This window comes from Bufo gargarizans, chromosome 11 (genome assembly GCF_014858855.1).
Source record: "Bufo gargarizans isolate SCDJY-AF-19 chromosome 11, ASM1485885v1, whole genome shotgun sequence".
Classification (NCBI taxonomy): Eukaryota; Metazoa; Chordata; class Amphibia; order Anura; family Bufonidae; genus Bufo; species Bufo gargarizans.
The window spans coordinates 62,879,928-62,900,412 of NC_058090.1; the positions used below are offsets into that span (position 1 = coordinate 62,879,928).

A 20,485-nucleotide genomic window follows, 5' to 3' on the forward strand; every position below is an offset into this window, starting at 1 on the left:
GTCATAGCAGAGAATGAGGCTTCACGTCACCCACCACTGCAACAGTCCATTGGCATATATTTAGGCCTAGCACACAGGCAGAGCAGAGAGGTCCCGTAACAGACAATCTGGCTTCATGACAGCAGAGAATTAGTCTGCATGTCATAGCAGAGAATGAGGCTTCACGTCAGCCACCACTGCAACAGTCCATTGGCATATATTTAGGCCCAGCACCCAGGCAGAGGAGAGAGGTCCCGTAACAGACAATCTGGCTTCATGTCAGCAGAGAATTAGTCTGCATGTCATAGCAGAGAATGAGGCTTCACGTCAGCCACCACTGCAACAGTCCATTGTCATAAATTTAGGCCCAGCACCCAGGCAGAGGAGAGAGGTCCCGTAACAGAGAATCTGTCTTCATGTCAGCAGAGAATTAGTCTGCATGTCATAGCAGAGAATGAGGCTTCACGTCAGCCACCACTGCAACAGTCCATTGGCATATATTTAGGCCTAGCACACAGGCAGAGCAGAGAGGTCCCGTAACAGACAATCTGGCTTCATGACAGCAGAGAATCAGTCTGCATGTCATAGCAGAGAATCAGGCTTCACGTCAGCCACCACTGCAACAGTCCATTGTCATAAATTTAGGCCCAGCACCCAGGCAGAGGAGAGAGGTCCCGTAACAGACAATCTGGCTTCATGTCAGCAGAGAATCAGTCTTCATATCATAGCAGAGAATCAGGCTTCACGTCACCCACCACTGTAAGAGTCAATTTTCATAAATTTAGGCCCAGAACCCAGGCAGAGGAGAAAGGTCCCGTAACAGACAATCTGGCTTCATGTCAGCAGAGAATCAGTCTTCATATCATAGCCTAGAATCAGGCTTCACGTCACCCACCACTGTAAGAGTCAATTTTCATAAATTTAGGCCCAGAACCCAGGCAGAGGAGAAAGGTCCCGTAACAGACAATCTGGCTTCATGTCAGCAGAGAATCAGTCTTCATATCATAGCAGAGAATCAGGCTTCACGTCACCCACCACTGCAACAGTCAATTGTCATAAATTTAGGCCCAGCACCCAGGCAGAGGAGAGAGCTCCCGTAACAGAGGATCTGGCTTCATGTCAGCAGAGAATCAGTCTGCATGTCATAGCAGAGAATGAGGCTTCACGTCACCCACCACTGCAACAGTCCATTGGCATATATTTAGGCCTAGCACACAGGCAGAGCAGAGAGGTCCCGTAACAGACAATCTGGCTTCATGTCAGCAGAGAATCAGTCTGCATGTCATAGCAGAGAATGAGGCTTCACGTCACCCACCACTGCAACAGTCCATTGGCATATATTTAGGCCTAGCACACAGGCAGAGCAGAGAGGTCCCGTAACAGACGATCTGGCTTCATGTCAGCAGAGAATCAGTCTGCATGTCATAGCAGAGAATCAGGCTTCACGTCAGCCACCACTGCAACAGTCCATGGTCATAAATTTAGGCCCAGCACCCAGGCAGAGGAGAGAGGTCCCGTAACAGACAATCTGGCTTCATGTCAGCAGAGAATTAGTCTGCATGTCATAGCAGAGAATCAGGCTTCATGTCAGCCACCACTGCAACAGTCCATTGGCATATATTTAGGCCTAGCACACAGGCAGAGGAGAGGTTCATTCAACTTTGGGTAGCATCGCAATATAATGGTAAAATGAAAATAAAAATAGGATTGAATGAGGAAGTGCCCTGGAGTCCAATAATATATGGTTATGGGGAGGTAGTTAATGTCTAATCTGGACAAGGGACGGACAGGTCCTGTGGGATCCATGCCTGGTTCATTTTTATGAACGTCAGCTTGTCAACATTGGCTGTAGACAGGCGGCTGCGTTTGTCTGTAATGACGCCCCCTGCCGTGCTGAATACACGTTCAGACAAAACGCTGGCTGCCGGGCAGGCCAGCACCTCCAAGGCATAAAAGGCTAGCTCTGGCCACGTGGACAATTTAGAGACCCAGAAGTTGAATGGGGCCGAACCATCAGTCAGTACGTGGAGGGGTGTGCACACGTACTGTTCCACCATGTTAGTGAAATGTTGCCTCCTGCTAACACGTTGCGTATCAGGTGGTGGTGCAGTTAGCTGTGGCGTGTTGACAAAAGTTTTCCACATCTCTGCCATGCTAACCCTGCCCTCAGAGGAGCTGGCCGTGACACAGCTGCCTTGGCGACCTCTTGCTCCTCCTCTGCCTTGGCCTTGGGCTTCCACTTGTTCCCCTGTGACATTTGGGAATGCTCTCAGTAGCGCGTCTACCAACGTGCGCTTGTACTCGCGCATCTTCCTATCACGCTCCAGTGCAGGAAGTAAGGTGGGCACATTGTCTTTGTAGCGTGGATCCAGCAGGGTGGCAACCCAGTAGTCCGCACAGGTTAAAATGTGGGCAACTCTGCTGTCGTTGCGCAGGCACTGCAGCATGTAGTCGCTCATGTGTGCCAGGCTGCCCAGGGGTAAGGACAAGCTGTCCTCTGTGGGAGGCGTATCGTCATCGTCCTGCCTTTCCCCCCAGCCACGCACCAGTGATGGACCCGAGCTGCGTTGGGTGCCACCCCGCTGTGACCATGCTTCATCCTCATCCTCCTCCACCTCCTCCTCATCCTCGTCCTCCTCGTCCTCCAGTAGTGGGCCCTGGCTGGCCACATTTGTACCTGGCCTCTGCTGTTGCAAAAAACCTCCCTCTGAGTCACTTCGAAGAGACTGGCCTGAAAGTGCTAAAAATGACCCCTCTTCCTCATCCTCCTCCTCCTCCTCCTGGGCCACCTCCTGTTCCATCATCGCCCTAAGTGTTTTCTCAAGGAGACATAGAAGTGGTATTGTAACGCTGATAACGGTGTCATCGCCACTGGCCATGTTGGTGGAGTACTCGAAACAGCGCAACAGGGCACACAGGTCTCGCATGGAGGCCCAGTCATTGGTGGTGAAGTGGTGCTGTTCTGTAGTGCGACTGACCCGTGCGTGCTGCAGCTGAAACTCCACTATGGCCTGCTGCTGCTCGCACAGTCTGTCCAGCATGTGCAAGGTGGAGTTCCACCTGGTGGGCACGTCGCATATGAGGCGGTGAGCGGGAAGGCCGAAGTTACGCTGTAGCGCAGACAGGCGAGCAGCGGCAGGATGTGAACGCCGGAAGCGCGAACAGACGGCCCGCACTTTATGCAGCAGCTCTGACATGTCGGGGTAGTTGTGAATGAACTTCTGCACCACCAAATTCAGCACATGCGCCAAGCAAGGGATGTGCGTCAAATTGGCTAGTCCCAGAGCTGCAACGAGATTTCGCCCATTATCACACACCACCAGGCCGGGCTTGAGGCTCACCGGCAGCAACCACTCGTCGGTCTGTTGTTCAATACCCCGCCACAACTCCTGTGCGGTGTGGGGCCTGTCCCCCAAACATATGAGTTTCAGAATGGCCTGCTGACGTTTACCCCGGGCTGTGCTGAAGTTGGTGGTGAAGGTGTGTGGCTGACTGGATGAGCAGGTGGAAGAAGAGGAGGAGGAAGCCGAGAAGGAGGAGGTGGCAACAGGAGGCAAAGAATGTTGCCCTGCGATCCTTGGCGGCGGCAGGACGTGCGCCAAACAGCTCTCCGCCTGGGGCCCAGCTGCCACTACATTTACCCAGTGTGCAGTTAGGGAGATATAGCGTCCCTGGCCGTGCTTACTGGTCCACGTATCTGTGGTTAGGTGGACCTTGCTACAGATGGCGTTGCGCAGTGCACACTTGATTTTATGGGATACTTGGTTGTGCAGGGAAGGCACGGCTCTCTTGGAGAAGTAGTGCCGGCTGGGAACAACATACTGTGGGACAGCAAGCGACATGAGCTGTTTGAAGCTGTCTGTGTCCACCAGCCTAAATGACAGCATTTCATAGGCCAGTAGTTTAGAAATGCTGGCATTCAGGGCCAGGGATCGAGGGTGGCTAGGTGGGAATTTACGCTTTCTATCAAATGTTTGTGAGATGGAGAGCTGAACGCTGGCGTGTGACATGGTTGAGACGCTTGGTGACGGAGGTGGTGGTGGTGGTGTTGGTGGTACATCCCCTGTTTGCTGGGCGGCAGGTGCCAACGTTCCTCCAGAGGCGGAGGAAGAGGCCGAGGCGGCAGCAGCAGAATAGGCCGAGGCGGCAGCAGCAGAAGAGGTAGCAGGGGGAGCCTGAGTGACTTCCTTGGTTTTAAGGTGTTTACTCCACTGCAGTTCATGCTTTGCATGCAGGTGCCTGGTCATGCAGGTTGTGCTCAGGTTCAGAACGTTAATGCCTCGCTTCAGGCTCTGATGGCACAGCGTGCAAACCACTCGGGTCTTGTCGTCAGCACATTGTTTGAAGAAGTGCCATGCCAGGGAACTCCTTGAAGCTGCCTTTGGGGTGCTCGGTCCCAGATGGCGGCGGTCAGTAGCAGGCGGAGTCTCTTGGCGGCGGGTGTTCTGCTTTTGCCCACTGCTCCCTCTTTTGCTACGCTGTTGGCTCGGTCTCACCACTGCCTCTTCCTCCGAACTGTGAAAGTCAGTGGCACGACCTTCATTCCATGTGGGGTCTAGGACCTCATCGTCCCCTGCATCGTCTTCCACCCAGTCTTGATCCCTGACCTCCTGTTCAGTCTGCACACTGCAGAAAGACGCAGCAGTTGGCACCTGTGTTTCGTCATCATCAGAGACATGCTGAGGTGGTATTCCCATGTCCTCATCATCAGGAAACATAAGTGGTTGTGCGTCAGTGCATTCTATGTCTTTCACCGCTGGGGAAGGGCTAGGTGGATGCCCTTGGGAAACCCTGCCAGCGGAGTCTTCAAACAGCATAAGAGACTGCTGCATAACTTGAGGCTGAGACAGTTTCCCTGGTATGCATGGGGGTGATGTGACAGACTGATGGGGTTGGTTTTCAGGCGCCATCTGTGCGCTTTCTGCAGAAGACTGGGTGGGAGATAATGTGAACGTGCTGGATCCACTGTCGGCCACCCAATTGACTAATGCCTGTACCTGCTCAGGCCTTACCATCCTTAGAACGGCATTGGGCCCCACCATATATCGCTGTAAATTCTGGCGGCTACTGGGACCTGAGGTAGTTGGTACACTAGGACGTGTGGATGTGGCAGAACGGCCACGTCCTCTCCCAGCACCAGAGGGTCCACTAACACCACCACGACCATGTCCACGTCCGCGTCCCTTACTAGATGTTTTTCTCATTGTTATGGTTCACCACAACAACAAATATATTATTTGGCCCAATGTATTGTATTCAAATTCAGCGGGATATAAATTTGAGGCCTAGTATTTAGGCGCTGGGTGACCGGTATGGATTTAGTGACAGAATTAGACTTGGAAATGCACAGAAGCGTGTGTGTGAAGTTATTCTGAATGACCCTATGTGCACCTTCAATATTATATACCCTTTTAGGGATAGATTTCAAATAGCTCTGATATAGCAGAAACCACTAAATTATGAAATTGCTAAATTGGGAATTGTACTTCAACCCAGAACAAAAAATGTGCTTTGACGGACACTAAATATCTTGCCCAGCAACAACAGTACAGCGGTGGGTAACGAGAGATTTAGAGGGATTTAAATTTGAGGCCTAGTATTTAGGCGCTGGGTCACCGGTATGGATTTAGTGACAGAATTAGACTTGGAAATGCACAGAAGCGTGTGTGTGAAGTTATTCTGAATGACCCTATGTGCACCTTCAATATTATATACCCTTTTAGGGATAGATTTCAAATAGCTCTGATATAGCAGAAACCACTAAATTATGAAATTGCTAAATTGGGAATTGTACTTCAACCCAGAACAAAAAATGTGCTTTGACGGACACTAAATATCTTGCCCAGCAACAACAGTACAGTGGTGGGTAACGAGAGATTTAGAGGGATTTAAATTTGAGGCCTAGTATTTAGGCGCTGGGTCACCGGTATGGATTTAGTGACAGAATTAGACTTGGAAATGCACAGAAGCGTGTGTGTGAAGTTATTCTGAATGACCATATGTGCACCTTCAATATTATATACCCTTTTAGGGATAGATTTCAAATAGCTCTGATATAGCAGAAACCACTAAATTATGAAATTGCTAAATTGGGAATTGTACTTCAACCCAGAACAAAAAATGTGCTTTGACGGACACTAAATATCTTGCCCAGCAACAACAGTACAGCGGTGGGTAACGAGAGATTTAGAGGGATTTAAATTTGAGGCCTAGTATTTAGGCGCTGGGTCACCGGTATGGATTTAGTGACAGAATTAGACTTGGAAATGCACAGAAGCGTGTGTGTGAAGTTATTCTGAATGACCCTATGTGCACCTTCAATATTATATACCCTTTTAGGGATAGATTTCAAATAGCTCTGATATAGCAGAAACCACTAAATTATGAAATTGCTAAATTGGGAATTGTACTTCAACCCAGAACAAAAAATGTGCTTTGACGGACACTAAATATCTTGCCCAGCAACAACAGTACAGCGGTGGGTAACGAGAGATTTAGAGGGATTTAAATTTGAGGCCTAGTATTTAGGCGCTGGGTCACCGGTATGGATTTAGTGACAGAATTAGACTTGGAAATGCACAGAAGCGTGTGTGTGAAGTTATTCTGAATGACCCTATGTGCACCTTCAATATTATATACCCTTTTAGGGATAGATTTCAAATAGCTCTGATATAGCAGAAACCACTAAATTATGAAATTGCTAAATTGGGAATTGTACTTCAACCCAGAACAAAAAATGTGCTTTGACGGACACTAAATATCTTGCCCAGCAACAACAGTACAGTGGTGGGTAACGAGAGATTTAGAGGGATTTAAATTTGAGGCCTAGTATTTAGGCGCTGGGTCACCGGTATGGATTTAGTGACAGAATTAGACTTGGAAATGCACAGAAGCGTGTGTGTGAAGTTATTCTGAATGACCCTATGTGCACCTTCAATATTATATACCCTTTTAGGGATAGATTTCAAATAGCTCTGATATAGCAGAAACCACTAAATTATGAAATTGCTAAATTGGGAATTGTACTTCAACCCAGAACAAAAAATGTGCTTTGACGGACACTAAATATCTTGCCCAGCAACAACAGTACAGTGGTGGGTAACGAGAGATTTAGAGGGATTTAAATTTGAGGCCTAGTATTTAGGCGCTGGGTCACCGGTATGGATTTAGTGACAGAATTAGACTTGGAAATGCACAGAAGCGTGTGTGTGAAGTTATTCTGAATGACCCTATGTGCACCTTCAATATTATATACCCTTTTAGGGATAGATTTCAAATAGCTCTGATATAGCAGAAACCACTAAATTATGAAATTGCTAAATTGGGAATTGTACTTCAACCCAGAACAAAAAATGTGCTTTGACGGACACTAAATATCTTGCCCAGCAACAACAGTACACCGGTGGGTAACGAGAGATTTAGAGGGAATTAAATTTGAGGCCTAGTATTTAGGCGCTGGGTCACCGGTATGGATTTAGTGACAGAATTAGACTTGGAAATACACAGTAGCGGGTGTGTGTGAAGTTATTCTGAATGACCCTATGTGCACCTTCAATATTATATACCCTTTTAGGGATAGATTTCAAATAGCTCTGATATAGCAGAAACCACTAAATTATGAAATTGCTAAATTGGGAATTGTACTTCAACCCAGAACAAAAAATGTGCTTTGACGGACACTAAATATCTTGCCCAGCAACAACAGTACACCGGTGGGTAACGAGAGATTTAGAGGGAATTAAATTTGAGGCCTAGTATTTAGGCGCTGGGTCACCGGTATGGATTTAGTGACAGAATTAGACTTGGAAATACACAGTAGCGGGTGTGTGTGAAGTTATTCTGAATGACCCTATGTGCACCTTCAATATTATATACCCTTTTAGGGATAGATTTCAAATAGCTCTGATATAGCAGAAACCACTAAATTATGAAATTGCTAAATTGGGAATTGTACTTCAACCCAGAACAAAAAATGTGCTTTGACGGACACTAAATATCTTGCCCAGCAACAACAGTACAGCGGTGGGTAACGAGAGATTTAGAGGGATTTAAATTTGAGGCCTAGTATTTAGGCGCTGGGTCACCGGTATGGATTTAGTGACAGAATTAGACTTGGAAATGCACAGAAGCGTGTGTGTGAAGTTATTCTGAATGACCCTATGTGCACCTTCAATATTATATACCCTTTTAGGGATAGATTTCAAATAGCTCTGATATAGCAGAAACCACTAAATTATGAAATTGCTAAATTGGGAATTGTACTTCAACCCAGAACAAAAAATGTGCTTTGACGGACACTAAATATCTTGCCCAGCAACAACAGTACAGTGGTGGGTAACGAGAGATTTAGAGGGATTTAAATTTGAGGCCTAGTATTTAGGCGCTGGGTCACCGGTATGGATTTAGTGACAGAATTAGACTTGGAAATGCACAGAAGCGTGTGTGTGAAGTTATTCTGAATGACCCTATGTGCACCTTCAATATTATATACCCTTTTAGGGATAGATTTCAAATAGCTCTGATATAGCAGAAACCACTAAATTATGAAATTGCTAAATTGGGAATTGTACTTCAACCCAGAACAAAAAATGTGCTTTGACGGACACTAAATATCTTGCCCAGCAACAACAGTACAGTGGTGGGTAACGAGAGATTTAGAGGGATTTAAATTTGAGGCCTAGTATTTAGGCGCTGGGTCACCGGTATGGATTTAGTGACAGAATTAGACTTGGAAATGCACAGAAGCGTGTGTGTGAAGTTATTCTGAATGACCCTATGTGCACCTTCAATATTATATACCCTTTTAGGGATAGATTTCAAATAGCTCTGATATAGCAGAAACCACTAAATTATGAAATTGCTAAATTGGGAATTGTACTTCAACCCAGAACAAAAAATGTGCTTTGACGGACACTAAATATCTTGCCCAGCAACAACAGTACACCGGTGGGTAACGAGAGATTTAGAGGGAATTAAATTTGAGGCCTAGTATTTAGGCGCTGGGTCACCGGTATGGATTTAGTGACAGAATTAGACTTGGAAATACACAGTAGCGGGTGTGTGTGAAGTTATTCTGAATGACCCTATGTGCACCTTCAATATTATATACCCTTTTAGGGATAGATTTCAAATAGCTCTGATATAGCAGAAACCACTAAATTATGAAATTGCTAAATTGGGAATTGTACTTCAACCCAGAACAAAAAATGTGCTTTGACGGACACTAAATATCTTGCCCAGCAACAACAGTACAGCGGTGGGTAACGAGAGATTTAGAGGGAATTAAATTTGAGGCCTAGTATTTAGGCGCTGGGTCACCGGTATGGATTTAGTGACAGAATTAGACTTGGAAATACACAGTAGCGGGTGTGTGTGAAGTTACTCTGAATGACCCTATGTGCACCTTCAATATTATATACCCTTTTTGGGATAGATTTCAAAGAGCTCTGATATAGCAGGAACCACTAAATTATGAAATTGCTAAATTGAGAATTGTATTTCAACCCAGAACAAGAAATGTGCTTGAACGGACACTAAATAACTCGCCCAGCTACAGCACTAGGGACAGATTTAGCTGGATATAAATTTGAGGCCTAGTATTTAGGCGCTGGGTGACCGGTATGGATTTAGTGACAGAATTAGACTGGGATATGGCCAAAAAATGAACAGACTATTGCTGGTTAAATGCACTTGGTGTGACAGCTTCACCCTGATGTAGGCTTTAGCCAAAAAACAACCACACCATTGAGGGTTAAATGCACTTGGTGACAGGCGCAGCTTGCCCCTGATTTTGTATATGGCCAAAAAATGAACAGACTATTGCTGGTTAAATGCACTTGGTGTGACAGCTTCACCCTGATGTAGGCTTTAGCCAAAAAACAACCACACCATTGAGGGTTAAATGCACTTGGTGACAGGCGCAGCTTGCCCCTGATTTTGTATATGGCCAAAAAATGAACAGACTATTGCTGGTTAAATGCACTTGGTGTGACAGCTTCACCCTGATGTAGGCTTTAGCCAAAAAACAACCACACCATTGAGGGTTAAATGCACTTGGTGACAGGCGCAGCTTGCCCCTGATTTTGTATATGGCCAAAAAATGAACAGACTATTGCTGGTTAAATGCACTTGGTGTGACAGCTTCACCCTGATGTAGGCTTTAGCCAAAAAACAACCACACCATTGAGGGTTAAATGCACTTGGTCGCAGCTTGTGCTGGCGCACCACAAGACACAAAATGGCCGCCGATCACCCCAGAAAAATGAGACTGACAAACGGTCTGTGCAGCCTAAAAACAGTGAGCAATTGAGGATCAGCAGCTCAATGATCCACAGCTGCAGATCGATCAGTTAATCAAGTCCTTTGGAGGAGTTAATCTGCCTAATCTCGCCCTACTGTCGCAGCCGCAACCTCTCCCTACGCTAATCAGAGCAGAGTGACGGGCGGCGCTATGTGACTCCAGCTTAAATAGAGGCTGGGTCACATGGTGCTCTGGCCAATCACAGCCATGCCAATAGTAGGCATGGCTGTGATGGCCTCTTGGGGCAAGTAGTATGACGCTTGTTGATTGGCTGCTTTGCAGCCTTTCAAAAAGCGCCAAGAAAGCGTCACAAAAGCGCCAAGAAAGCGACGAACACCGAACCCGAACCCGGACTTTTACGAAAATGTCCGGGTTCGGGTCCGTGTCACGGACACCCCAAAATTCGGTACGAACCCGAACTATACAGTTCGAGTTCGCTCATCCCTACCCAAGACAATTGAACAGTTAGAGGCCTGTATAAGACAAGAATGGGAGAGCATTCCTATTTCTAAACTTATGAAACTGGTCTCCTCGGTCCCCAGATGTCTGTTGAGTGTTTTAAGAAGAAGGGGAGATGCCACACAGTGGTGAAAATTGCCTTGTCCCAACTTTTTGGGGATTTGTTGACACCATGAAATTCTGATTCAACATATTTTTCCCTTAAAATTGTACATTTTCTCAGTTTAAACTTTTGTTCCGTGATTTATGTTCTATTCTGAATAAAATATTAGAAGTTGGCACCTCCACATCATTGCATTCAGTTTTTATTCACGATTTGTATAGTGTCCCAACTTTTTTGGAATCCTGTTTGTACATAAATGAATAAAAAGTAGACATATTAGGTATCGCCGTGTCCGTGACAACCAGGTCCATGAAAATACCACATGATCTAACCTGTCAGATGAATGTTGTAAATAACAAAAATAAAAACCTTGCCAAAACAGCTATTTCTTGTTACATTGCCTCACAAAAAGTGTAATATAGAACAACCAAAAATCATATGTATCCTAAAATAGTACAGAAAAAATGAGTGAGCACTCTTGGATCTGGACTCACACAGATTCAATGTAACATCCCTATATTTATTTATTATGTGGATGCATATGTCAAAGGGAATGAAGGATGCAGATATGTCAATTATATTACAAATCGTACCGGTGACTCCAAAGTATAGAAATAAATAGGAATAAAAGCAAAATATCATATATATAAAATCAGTAATCCTGCCGCTATTGAGAACAAATTATATAATTCAGATATGCATACTAGTAATCATGAGCTAGATGAGGTAGCTGCTATGATACAATTATTGTACTTTGAATAAAGTTCATTCACCTCTCAGATTGAAGCAAGTAGGTATATCCTCCTAAATTGCAGTATACAAATAAAATTGATGGCTGAAAACATGTGTATCAAGCCCAGAAAAACTGTGAGCTGTAGTAAAGAAATCCAACTCCAATAAAGGCTGTATGTTGCTGTGAATAGTAGTGGAATTTGTGCAAAAGTATTCAAAAATATTCAAAATAGTTGGCGCAGTAGTGAACTTAAAGTGTTGATATGCTCAAAAAAGTTATTTGATCGAAAATGGTGAATCATATATTGTCCACAATCTAGGAAGGTTCTGCAGTAATGGTAATAAAGTCTCTTCCCTGAGATATATGTCTGATATCTCTAGAGTGGTGTGGCTTGCTATATTTCTTAATATACAATGTTGCAATCTTGTATAATCAATTCAGCAAGAAGTTTCCATGTTAGATGTTATATGATACTATTTGTTAAGGAATAGTCCTGTACTCACATATGTGGAGATTATATCTAGCTCGTGGCGTCCCACGCGGTGTGAGCAACAGGTAAGCTTACCTCTGGCTCTTAGCTGTTATCTAGAGTTTACAGGAATACCTCGCTGGTGCGAATCTGGTCTGTTATGGCTGGTGAGCAAATCCCGCAGTCAATCAGGGGTACTTCACTGGTTAGCACGGAGTCACTCTGTAATGCGATTCCCTGTTTGTTTCGGGCGTCCCTCGTGTCTCCGGCAGTCCCTGCGCAGGTGACTGAGCTTCACCAGCTTCCTGCTACTTCCTGTAGCACATCAGATGCTACCAAGAGGTTTGGACTCCTTTTCAATGGAAAGCGCTTTCTTTAGCAGTAGCTGTAACAGCAATGTTAATTTTTCCTTTTGCCGGTTATTTGCCAGATACAAATCTCTTATCTCCCACGCCAGACGCGTTTCGAAGGCTATCCTGCCTCCTTCCTCAGTGGCTCTGTTTGGTCTGGCTGGCCGGCTTTTATCTCTTTATCTTGCAAGGAAACTTCATAGCAAATCCGGAATGGATCTGATGCTATTGAGCGAGATTTTCTGTAAATTGTGGTTCCAGTGTGTTTCTCTTGCGTCTTTTCTGTATTGATGCGTTTTTTGTTCCTAGACATCTATAGCTCATATGGAAACCTATCCATGGATTGTTTTAAATAAAACTAGTTGCACTATTATTTTATAAACAAATATAACTAATATGTAGCAAATATCTGATCGCATATATTAAGATATACAGGTCCTTCAAAAAAAATTAGCATATTGTGATAAAATTAATTATTTTCTGTAATGTACTGATAAACATTAGACTTTCATATATTTTAGATTCATTACACACCAACTGAAGTAGTTCAAGCCTTTTATTGTTTTAATATTGATGATTTTGGCATACAGCTCATGAAAACCCAAAATTCCTATCTCAAAAAATTAGCATATCACGAAAAGGTTCTCTAAACAAGCTATTAACCTAATCATCTGAATCAACCGTATGTTTCGCCGTATAAGACGCACCTAGGTTTTTGGGGAGGAAAATAAGAAAAAAAATATTTTTAACAAAAAGGTGTGCTGTGGGTTTGGAACTAGGTGGTCTGTGGATGGCACTATTACTGGGGATCTGTGGATGACGGACACTGTTATGGGGGGATCTGTGGATGACGGGCACTGTTATGGGGGGATCTGTAGATGACGGACACTGTTATGGGGGGATCTGTGGATGACTGACACTGTTATGGGGGGATCTGTGGATGACGGACACTTATGGGGGGATCTGTGGATGACGGACACTGTTATGGGGGGAACTGTGGATGATGGACACTGTTAGGGGGGGAACTGTGGATGACGGACACTGTTATGGGGGGATCTGTGGCTTTCACTGTTACAGGGGGATCTGTGGCTGGCACTGTTACAGGGGGGGATCTGTGGATGGCACTGTTATACATGTGTCATCCACAGACCCTCCCAGCCCATAACTGTGCCATCCACAGATCCCCCGCCGCTCCTGTATACTAATATAATATGTCTTATTCAATTAATAGTTATTAAATATGCCTCTTTATTCCTAAAAGTACCTTAAATCCGAAGCGCTTCAGTACAATGCCGGCAGGCCGGGCAGCCGGCGCGGCGCGTCACTCACTGACGTCACTTGCCTGCGCCGCCTGCTTCATTCATAAAGTAGGCGGCGCAGGCACGTGACATCAGGGAGTTATGCTGCCGCCCGCCCAGCCTGCATACTACTGAAGCGCTAAGGATTTAAGGTACTATTAGGCATAAAGGGGCATATTTAATAACCATTCATTGAATATGACATATTTTATTAGTACACCGGAGCGGCGGGGCGGGCCTTTAGTACAGTGACTGCACCGCCCCGCCGCTATTGCCGGCCCCAGCTCCTCCTCCCAGTCCCTCCCCGAGTCCTCGCTCTCTTTACATCGCTGCCAGCGATGTAAAACTGACTGCATTCGCCGTATAAGACGCAGGGGCATTTCTCCCCCATTTTGGGGGAAGAAAAAGTGCGTCTTATACAGCGAAAAATACGGTAATTAACTCTAAACACCTGCAAAATATTCCTGAGGCTATTAAAAATTCCCAGCCTGGTTCATTACTCAAAACCGCAATCATGGGTAAGACTGCCGACCTGACTGCTGTCCAGAAGGCCATCATTGACACCCTCAAGCAAGAGGGTAAGACACAGAAAGAAATTTCTGAACGAATAGGCTGTTCCCAGAGTGCTGTATCAAGGCACCTCAGTGGGAAGTCTGTGGGAAGGAAAAAGTGTGGCAGAAAACGCTGCACAACGAGAAGAAGAGGTGACTGGACCCTGAGGAAGATTGTGGAGAAGGACCGATTCCAGACCTTGGGGGACCTGCGGAAGCAGTGGACTGAGTCTGGAGTAGAAACATCCAGAGCCACAGTGTACAGGCGTGTGCAGGAAATGGGCTACAGGTGCCGCATTTCCCAGGTCAAGCCACTTTTGAACCAGAAACAGCGGCAGAGGCGCCTGACCTGGGCTACAGAGAAGCAGCACTGGACTGTTGCATGTCATTCGGAAATCAAGGTGCCAGAATCTGGAGGAAGACTGGGGAGAGGGAAATGCCAAAATGCCTGAAGTCCAGTGTCAAGTACCCACAGTCAGTGATGGTCTGGGGTGCCATGTCAGCTGCTGGTGTTGGTCCACTGTGTTTTATCAAGGGCAGGGTCAATGCAGCTAGCTATCAGGAGATTTTGGAGCACTTCATGGTTCCATCTGCTGAAAAGCTTTATGGAGATGAAGATTTAATTTTTCAGCACGACCTGGCACCTGCTCACAGTGCCAAAACCACTGGTAAATGGTTTACTGACCATGGTATTACTGTGCTCAATTGGCCTGCCAACTCTCCTGACCTGAACCCCATAGAGAATCTGTGGGATATTGGGAAGAGAAAGTTGAGAGACGCAAGACCCAACACTCTGGATGAGCTTAAGGCCGCTATCGAAGCATCCTGGGCCTCCATAACACCTCAGCAGTGCCACAGGTTGATTGCCTCCATGCCACGCCGCATTGAAGCAGTCATTTCTGCAAAAGGATTCCCGACCAAGTATTGAGTGCATAACTGAACATAATTATTTGAAGGAGATAGGAAATTTGGGTTTTCATGAGCTGTATGCCAAAATCATCAATATTAAAACAATAAAAGGCTTGAACTACTTCAGTTGGTGTGTAATAAATCTAAAATATATATAAGTCTAATGTTCATCAGTACATTACAGAAAATAATGAACTTTATCACAATATGCTAATTTTTTTAGAAGGACCTGTACATATAAATACAAATCAAAACATATACCGTAAATAAAAAAGTATTAAAAAATATAAATATATCTATATATCCAGCTCTTGGAATAAGTTGGTTTGGACCATCAATTTCTACTGTATAGCAAAGACACCTATATATTACAGGGATATCCTTCTATAAATTCACAGAGTCCTGGCTATATTACTAATAGCTCATAGTTGATTTATCATAGCCATTTTACACTATCAATTGTGGAATGTAGTATCTTCTTTTGGAGTATGTTGAGAAGTGTTACCTATAATATATATCCTTTACAGGTTGTTGGTCCTGTAGAGTATCAGGAGTATATCCCTGAAATGCCTCACAGATGGTATCTGACAGAAAGGTGGGGTAGATGGAGTAGAGGTGGAGGCCTCCAGGCCAGGGGGGAGTCATAGTGCTGGTAAACAGCCTGACCCCTCGTGAGCCGAAGGCATCCACCCCCTATAGGAACCCAAATATTTCCAATTCAGCATTTAGCCCACCTGGTGCCAAACTGCCGAATTCGAAAATCTTTCTTGATTCGCCTCTGGACATTCGTGCAATGTGATTGCCTCCCCTCCAATGGCATTCCATCTGCTCAAACGCTGCAAATTTTAGATATTTGGGGTCTTGATTATGGATCAGTTTGAAATGTTTGGATAGGGAATGTTTTCATATCCTTTTTTATAATACCAGATATAGTTTACACCAAAGCCCCTAACTTGGGCATAAAAATAGCACCATCTATTAAACGCTACACAAAGGATATTGGTTCCATCAATAAATGGCTCAAAAGAAGTGGGTTTCATAGGTGCGAGTGTTGTATTAACTGCAAAAACACATAGGGCCAGATTTATCATTAGCTCAGGTCAGAATAATGGAGTGAAAAAGTCCCAAAAAAGTCCCAAACGCTAAAACTGCGCACAAATTTGCGACTTTTTTCTGCTCTGCACTATGCTCGACAGTTTTCTGAAAGTGGGCGTGTTTTCTTGAGTAAATTAATCTCTAGACAGATTTACTATTGGGACTATTTATAAAAGTCGCAAAAAAAAAGTCTCAATTTCACTCCAGTGAGGACCATGCTTATCTTATGAGACTTTTTAATAGAACATGCGACTTTTTCATAAAAACGTGCAACTTTTTCATAAAGATGTGCGACTTTTGTAAAGCTGCTTACTGACGGATAAACTGCTACCGTCAAACCACATTTATTACAGTATTAAAGGGACGATCATAAAACTGACTTTAGCCATATGTTAAAGTGGAGTGAGCTGTCAGAGTAATGATAAATCTGGCCCATAATTCTCCAGGAAGACCACACGGATTAATTCAACACAAAATACATTCTCCTTTGAAATTAAAAACCTTCTTACGTGCAATAGCTCTAATGTGATCTATATAATTGAATGTACATGTGCTAAACAATACATCGGTAGGACTAAAAGACCCCTCAAAATCTGAATAGCTGAACATATAAACAATATTAAGCACTTTGTCTCTAATGTAGTCTTTGGTGTCTTTCTGGAGTTTTTACTCTTCTCCTGAACATTAAGCAGTAGACCCTTCAGTTCACTCGTCTGGGCCTGAGACACTAGGCTGCTGTTACCCCCCTTAACTCTAGTCTTGTCAGATATAACTATCCTCTGGTCACTATTAGTAACCCCCTTTATTTTGCAAGATTTTGACAAGGTAGGCTTACTCGCTATTAGTCACAGCATATATGTCACGCACACTGCTCGTGTCATTAGTTATCCTGACCGCTAGGGGCATCGATGAGCTCATTCCCACCTGGGCCATTTCCTTATTACCCATAGAACACTGGGGAGACATTCTTATCCCCACCTGATAAGTGTGGTAAACCCTCTAGCACTGTCCCATTTTACCAACAGGGGACGCTTTTTCCCCAGTCACAGCCTGCAAAGAAAATGGATTGACATCCTCAGACATTTCACAGGAATCCACATTACTTATATGCAATTATTCAAACCTCCTGATCAAGTCAAAGTTCTTCTTGAACAATACCAGATGAAGAGAATAAACCTTCATTATCACTACATATTTTACATAACTTCACACCTTCATCCGGAAATTTAGCTTGACATCTTCCTTTAAAGGGACAGGTACAAATTCTGCAGGAGTTGCATCACTGACTGAAGAAGTGTCTCCATTTCCTGACAACTTCCAAAGCGAGGGGAAAGCACTGCCCAATTTCCTATCCGGCATGAGGTTATCGGCAACCCCAAGCTCATAAGTCCCAGTTAGCACTGGTGTCTCACACTAAGTGAGAGCCACCGGATAGCCCTTCCTATCCGCACAAATGTCCCGCATATTGTCCCCAACTACACAATCAATAATCTGAACAGTCTCACCCATTGGTGTCACTGGTTCGTCAGGCTTAGGAGGTGAGGGGTCTCCAGGGCCATCCCCTCCGAGGTCATCATCCTGGATAATAGGTACCTCCCACCTTGGATTCCTGGACGTATGTCTCCTGACCATCGGACAATCAGGTGCACACTTTCCAAACCGATGGCATCTCCAGCAGCACTCTCTCTGATGTGGGACAGCTGCATGCTGTTGTGCTGGGTTGCTCCCAGCAACGGCCTTATGGCACATCCGGACATAATTTCTAGGATTCTGTATACCCTTGCAGGGACCACTCGAACTCCTGAGAGCCGAACTACTCTTCTGCTCTTGGCAACAGCATATATTCGCTTTACCTCCGACACTCCAGGTACGCCACCAGCCTCTTGGAACTTTACAAAGTGTCCAGACTGTGTTGAGGACCCTTTCTTCAGCAAATGACTAGTTCTCTGCTCCAGCTGCTTCATTATGTCCTATGTGGCCCTTGTTTTCCGCCAAACCAGAGCACAATTCACATGGGATGTCATCTTGACCCAAAATCTTTCCCCGAGACCCATGACCAGAGTCAGTCTCGCAACAAAACTGTTTACTTAGAGAGAGCACAAAACCACACAGTCGGTCTCTGTACCTTAGGGTTTCTGGCCCTTTAAAACAACACAGCTTTTGCTTGCAGCACAGCAGTATTCAGCAGCACCTGCTCTTGCCTTTTGCACCACAGGGGGGAAAAAAAGCCCAGCTTATCACCAGCAGGCTCATGTGCAGTCGTTGCTCTCAGCAACCACTTTGCCTCTTTTCAGCCGGGACTCATGCACGCATCCTCCACCATTTGTGGGGGATTAGCTCTTCTCCAGTGGTCATTTACACAAGTATCTTTGCCAGACACCAAGTTTAAGGTTCAAACATCACTTTTATTTGGCACCTCAGCAAAACAAACATAGTATAAAACACACAAGCCCGGCAGGGCTCTAACTAAACATATGGTAGAATCCCTGACTCACTTATAGATTGCTGTTCAGACACAGTGGCAGGTCCGGCTTTCTCAGCCAAGCGTATACCAGCCCCCCAGGCTGTAACACGGTCAGTCCAGGCTATGTCCCAGCATGGTGGTTTCTCAGCCTAGCCCGGCTGGAACCACACACCCAGAGCCTCACCCGGCCTCTGTTTGCAACCACACCCACAACTGACAGTCTGGGATGGTCTTTCACTCCCCAGTAATGATCCCAGGTGATTACACCTGTTGATCCCTCATGCTAGGGAAAATCTGCCCTGGAATGGGAGGGGTGGATTGGCAGCTCCCTCTACCAACCTAGCTCCCAATCCAAGTAAAATGTAGCCCTTAAATACTAAACAAAATAGCTCTAGCAACTACAGCCAGGTCCATAAATATTGGGGCATCGACACAATTCTAACATTTTTGGCTCTATACACCACCACAATGGATTTGACATGAAATGAACAAGATGTGCTTTAACTGCAGACTGTCAGCTTTAATTTGAGGGTATTTACATCCAAATCATGTGATCGGTGTAGGAATTATAACAGTTTGCATATGTGCCTCCCACTTGTTAAAGAACCAAAAGTAATGGGACAATTGGTTTATCAGCTGTTCCATGGCCAGGTGTGTGTTATCCCTCATTATCCCAATTACAATGAGCAGATAAAATGTCCAGAGTTCATTTCATCGTGCTTTTTGCATTTGGAATCTTTTGCTGTCAACTCTCAAGATGAGATCCAAAGAGCTGTCACTATCAGTGAAGCAAGCCATCATTAGGCTGAAAAACAAGACAAACCCATCAGAGAGATGGCAAAAACATTAGGCGTGGCCAAAACAACTGTTTGGAACATTCTTAAAAAGAAGGAACGCACCGGTGAGCTCAGCAACACCAAAAGACCAGGAAGACCACAGAAAACAACTGTGATGGATGACCGGAGAATTATTTCCCTGGTGAAGAAAACATCCTTCACAACAGTTGGCCAGATCATGAACACTCTCCAGTAGGTAGGTGTATGTGTGTCAAAGTCAACAATCAAGAGAAGACTTCACCAGAGTGAATACAGAGGGTTCACCACAAGATGTAAACCATTGTTGAGCCTCAAAAACAGGAAGGCCAGATAAGAGTTTGCCAAACGACATCTAAAAAATATCTGTAAAGAATAAATCAAGGCAACTGGACGTACTGTAGATTTCTTGAAAACGTTTCACTCGTTCTTCCAACGAGCTTTCTCAATTCTGAGTGACTGTACAAAAATTCTGGGAATAAATATGTAACGGAATCAACATCTGGTAATTATACCCAGCATTGGGTCAAAGGTGTTGATGCCATTATCCTAATTGGAGTCAGTAGGTGATAAAGACTTCCCAGAAACAGGTGTCAAGACAGCACTGACCCACTGAGTAGCGTATAACAGAGTATACGCTACTCAATGGGTCATCTATTCATCATGATTGTCTATGTAAATACAATTCTGAACAATTACCTGGTGCTTTGTATGTATGAAACGTGTCATTTACAAGAGGAAAGTGAAGCACTATGGGAACTCTTGCATTATCATCATCCATGAACACATAACATTCCTTAGGTTTTTTCTCATCTGCTTCTGACACTGTAATATTGGGAAATGGGATGCCTCTTTCCTTGCAGTATTTTGAGGTTAGGTGAAGGACCTTTTAAGACAAGTAAAGACAATGTTATTATTCAAATAAATAATGGTTTTCTACTTACAGAACTTTAAGGAATAGTA

General features: G+C 44.7%; 1 protein-coding gene across 4 annotated transcripts in view; it reads right to left on the minus strand.

The window, feature by feature from the left end:
* Nucleotides 1-20,485, minus strand: part of PLA2G4F (phospholipase A2 group IVF) — a 569,872-nt gene that overhangs the window by 93,372 nt on the left and 456,015 nt on the right. For all 4 annotated transcript variants that reach the window (XM_044271892.1, XM_044271895.1, XM_044271893.1 and 1 more), the window contains one exon: nucleotides 20,222-20,408. In XM_044271892.1, coding sequence (XP_044127827.1) covers nucleotides 20,222-20,408 — 187 coding nt within the window. The remainder of the gene's footprint in view (nucleotides 1-20,221; nucleotides 20,409-20,485) is intronic.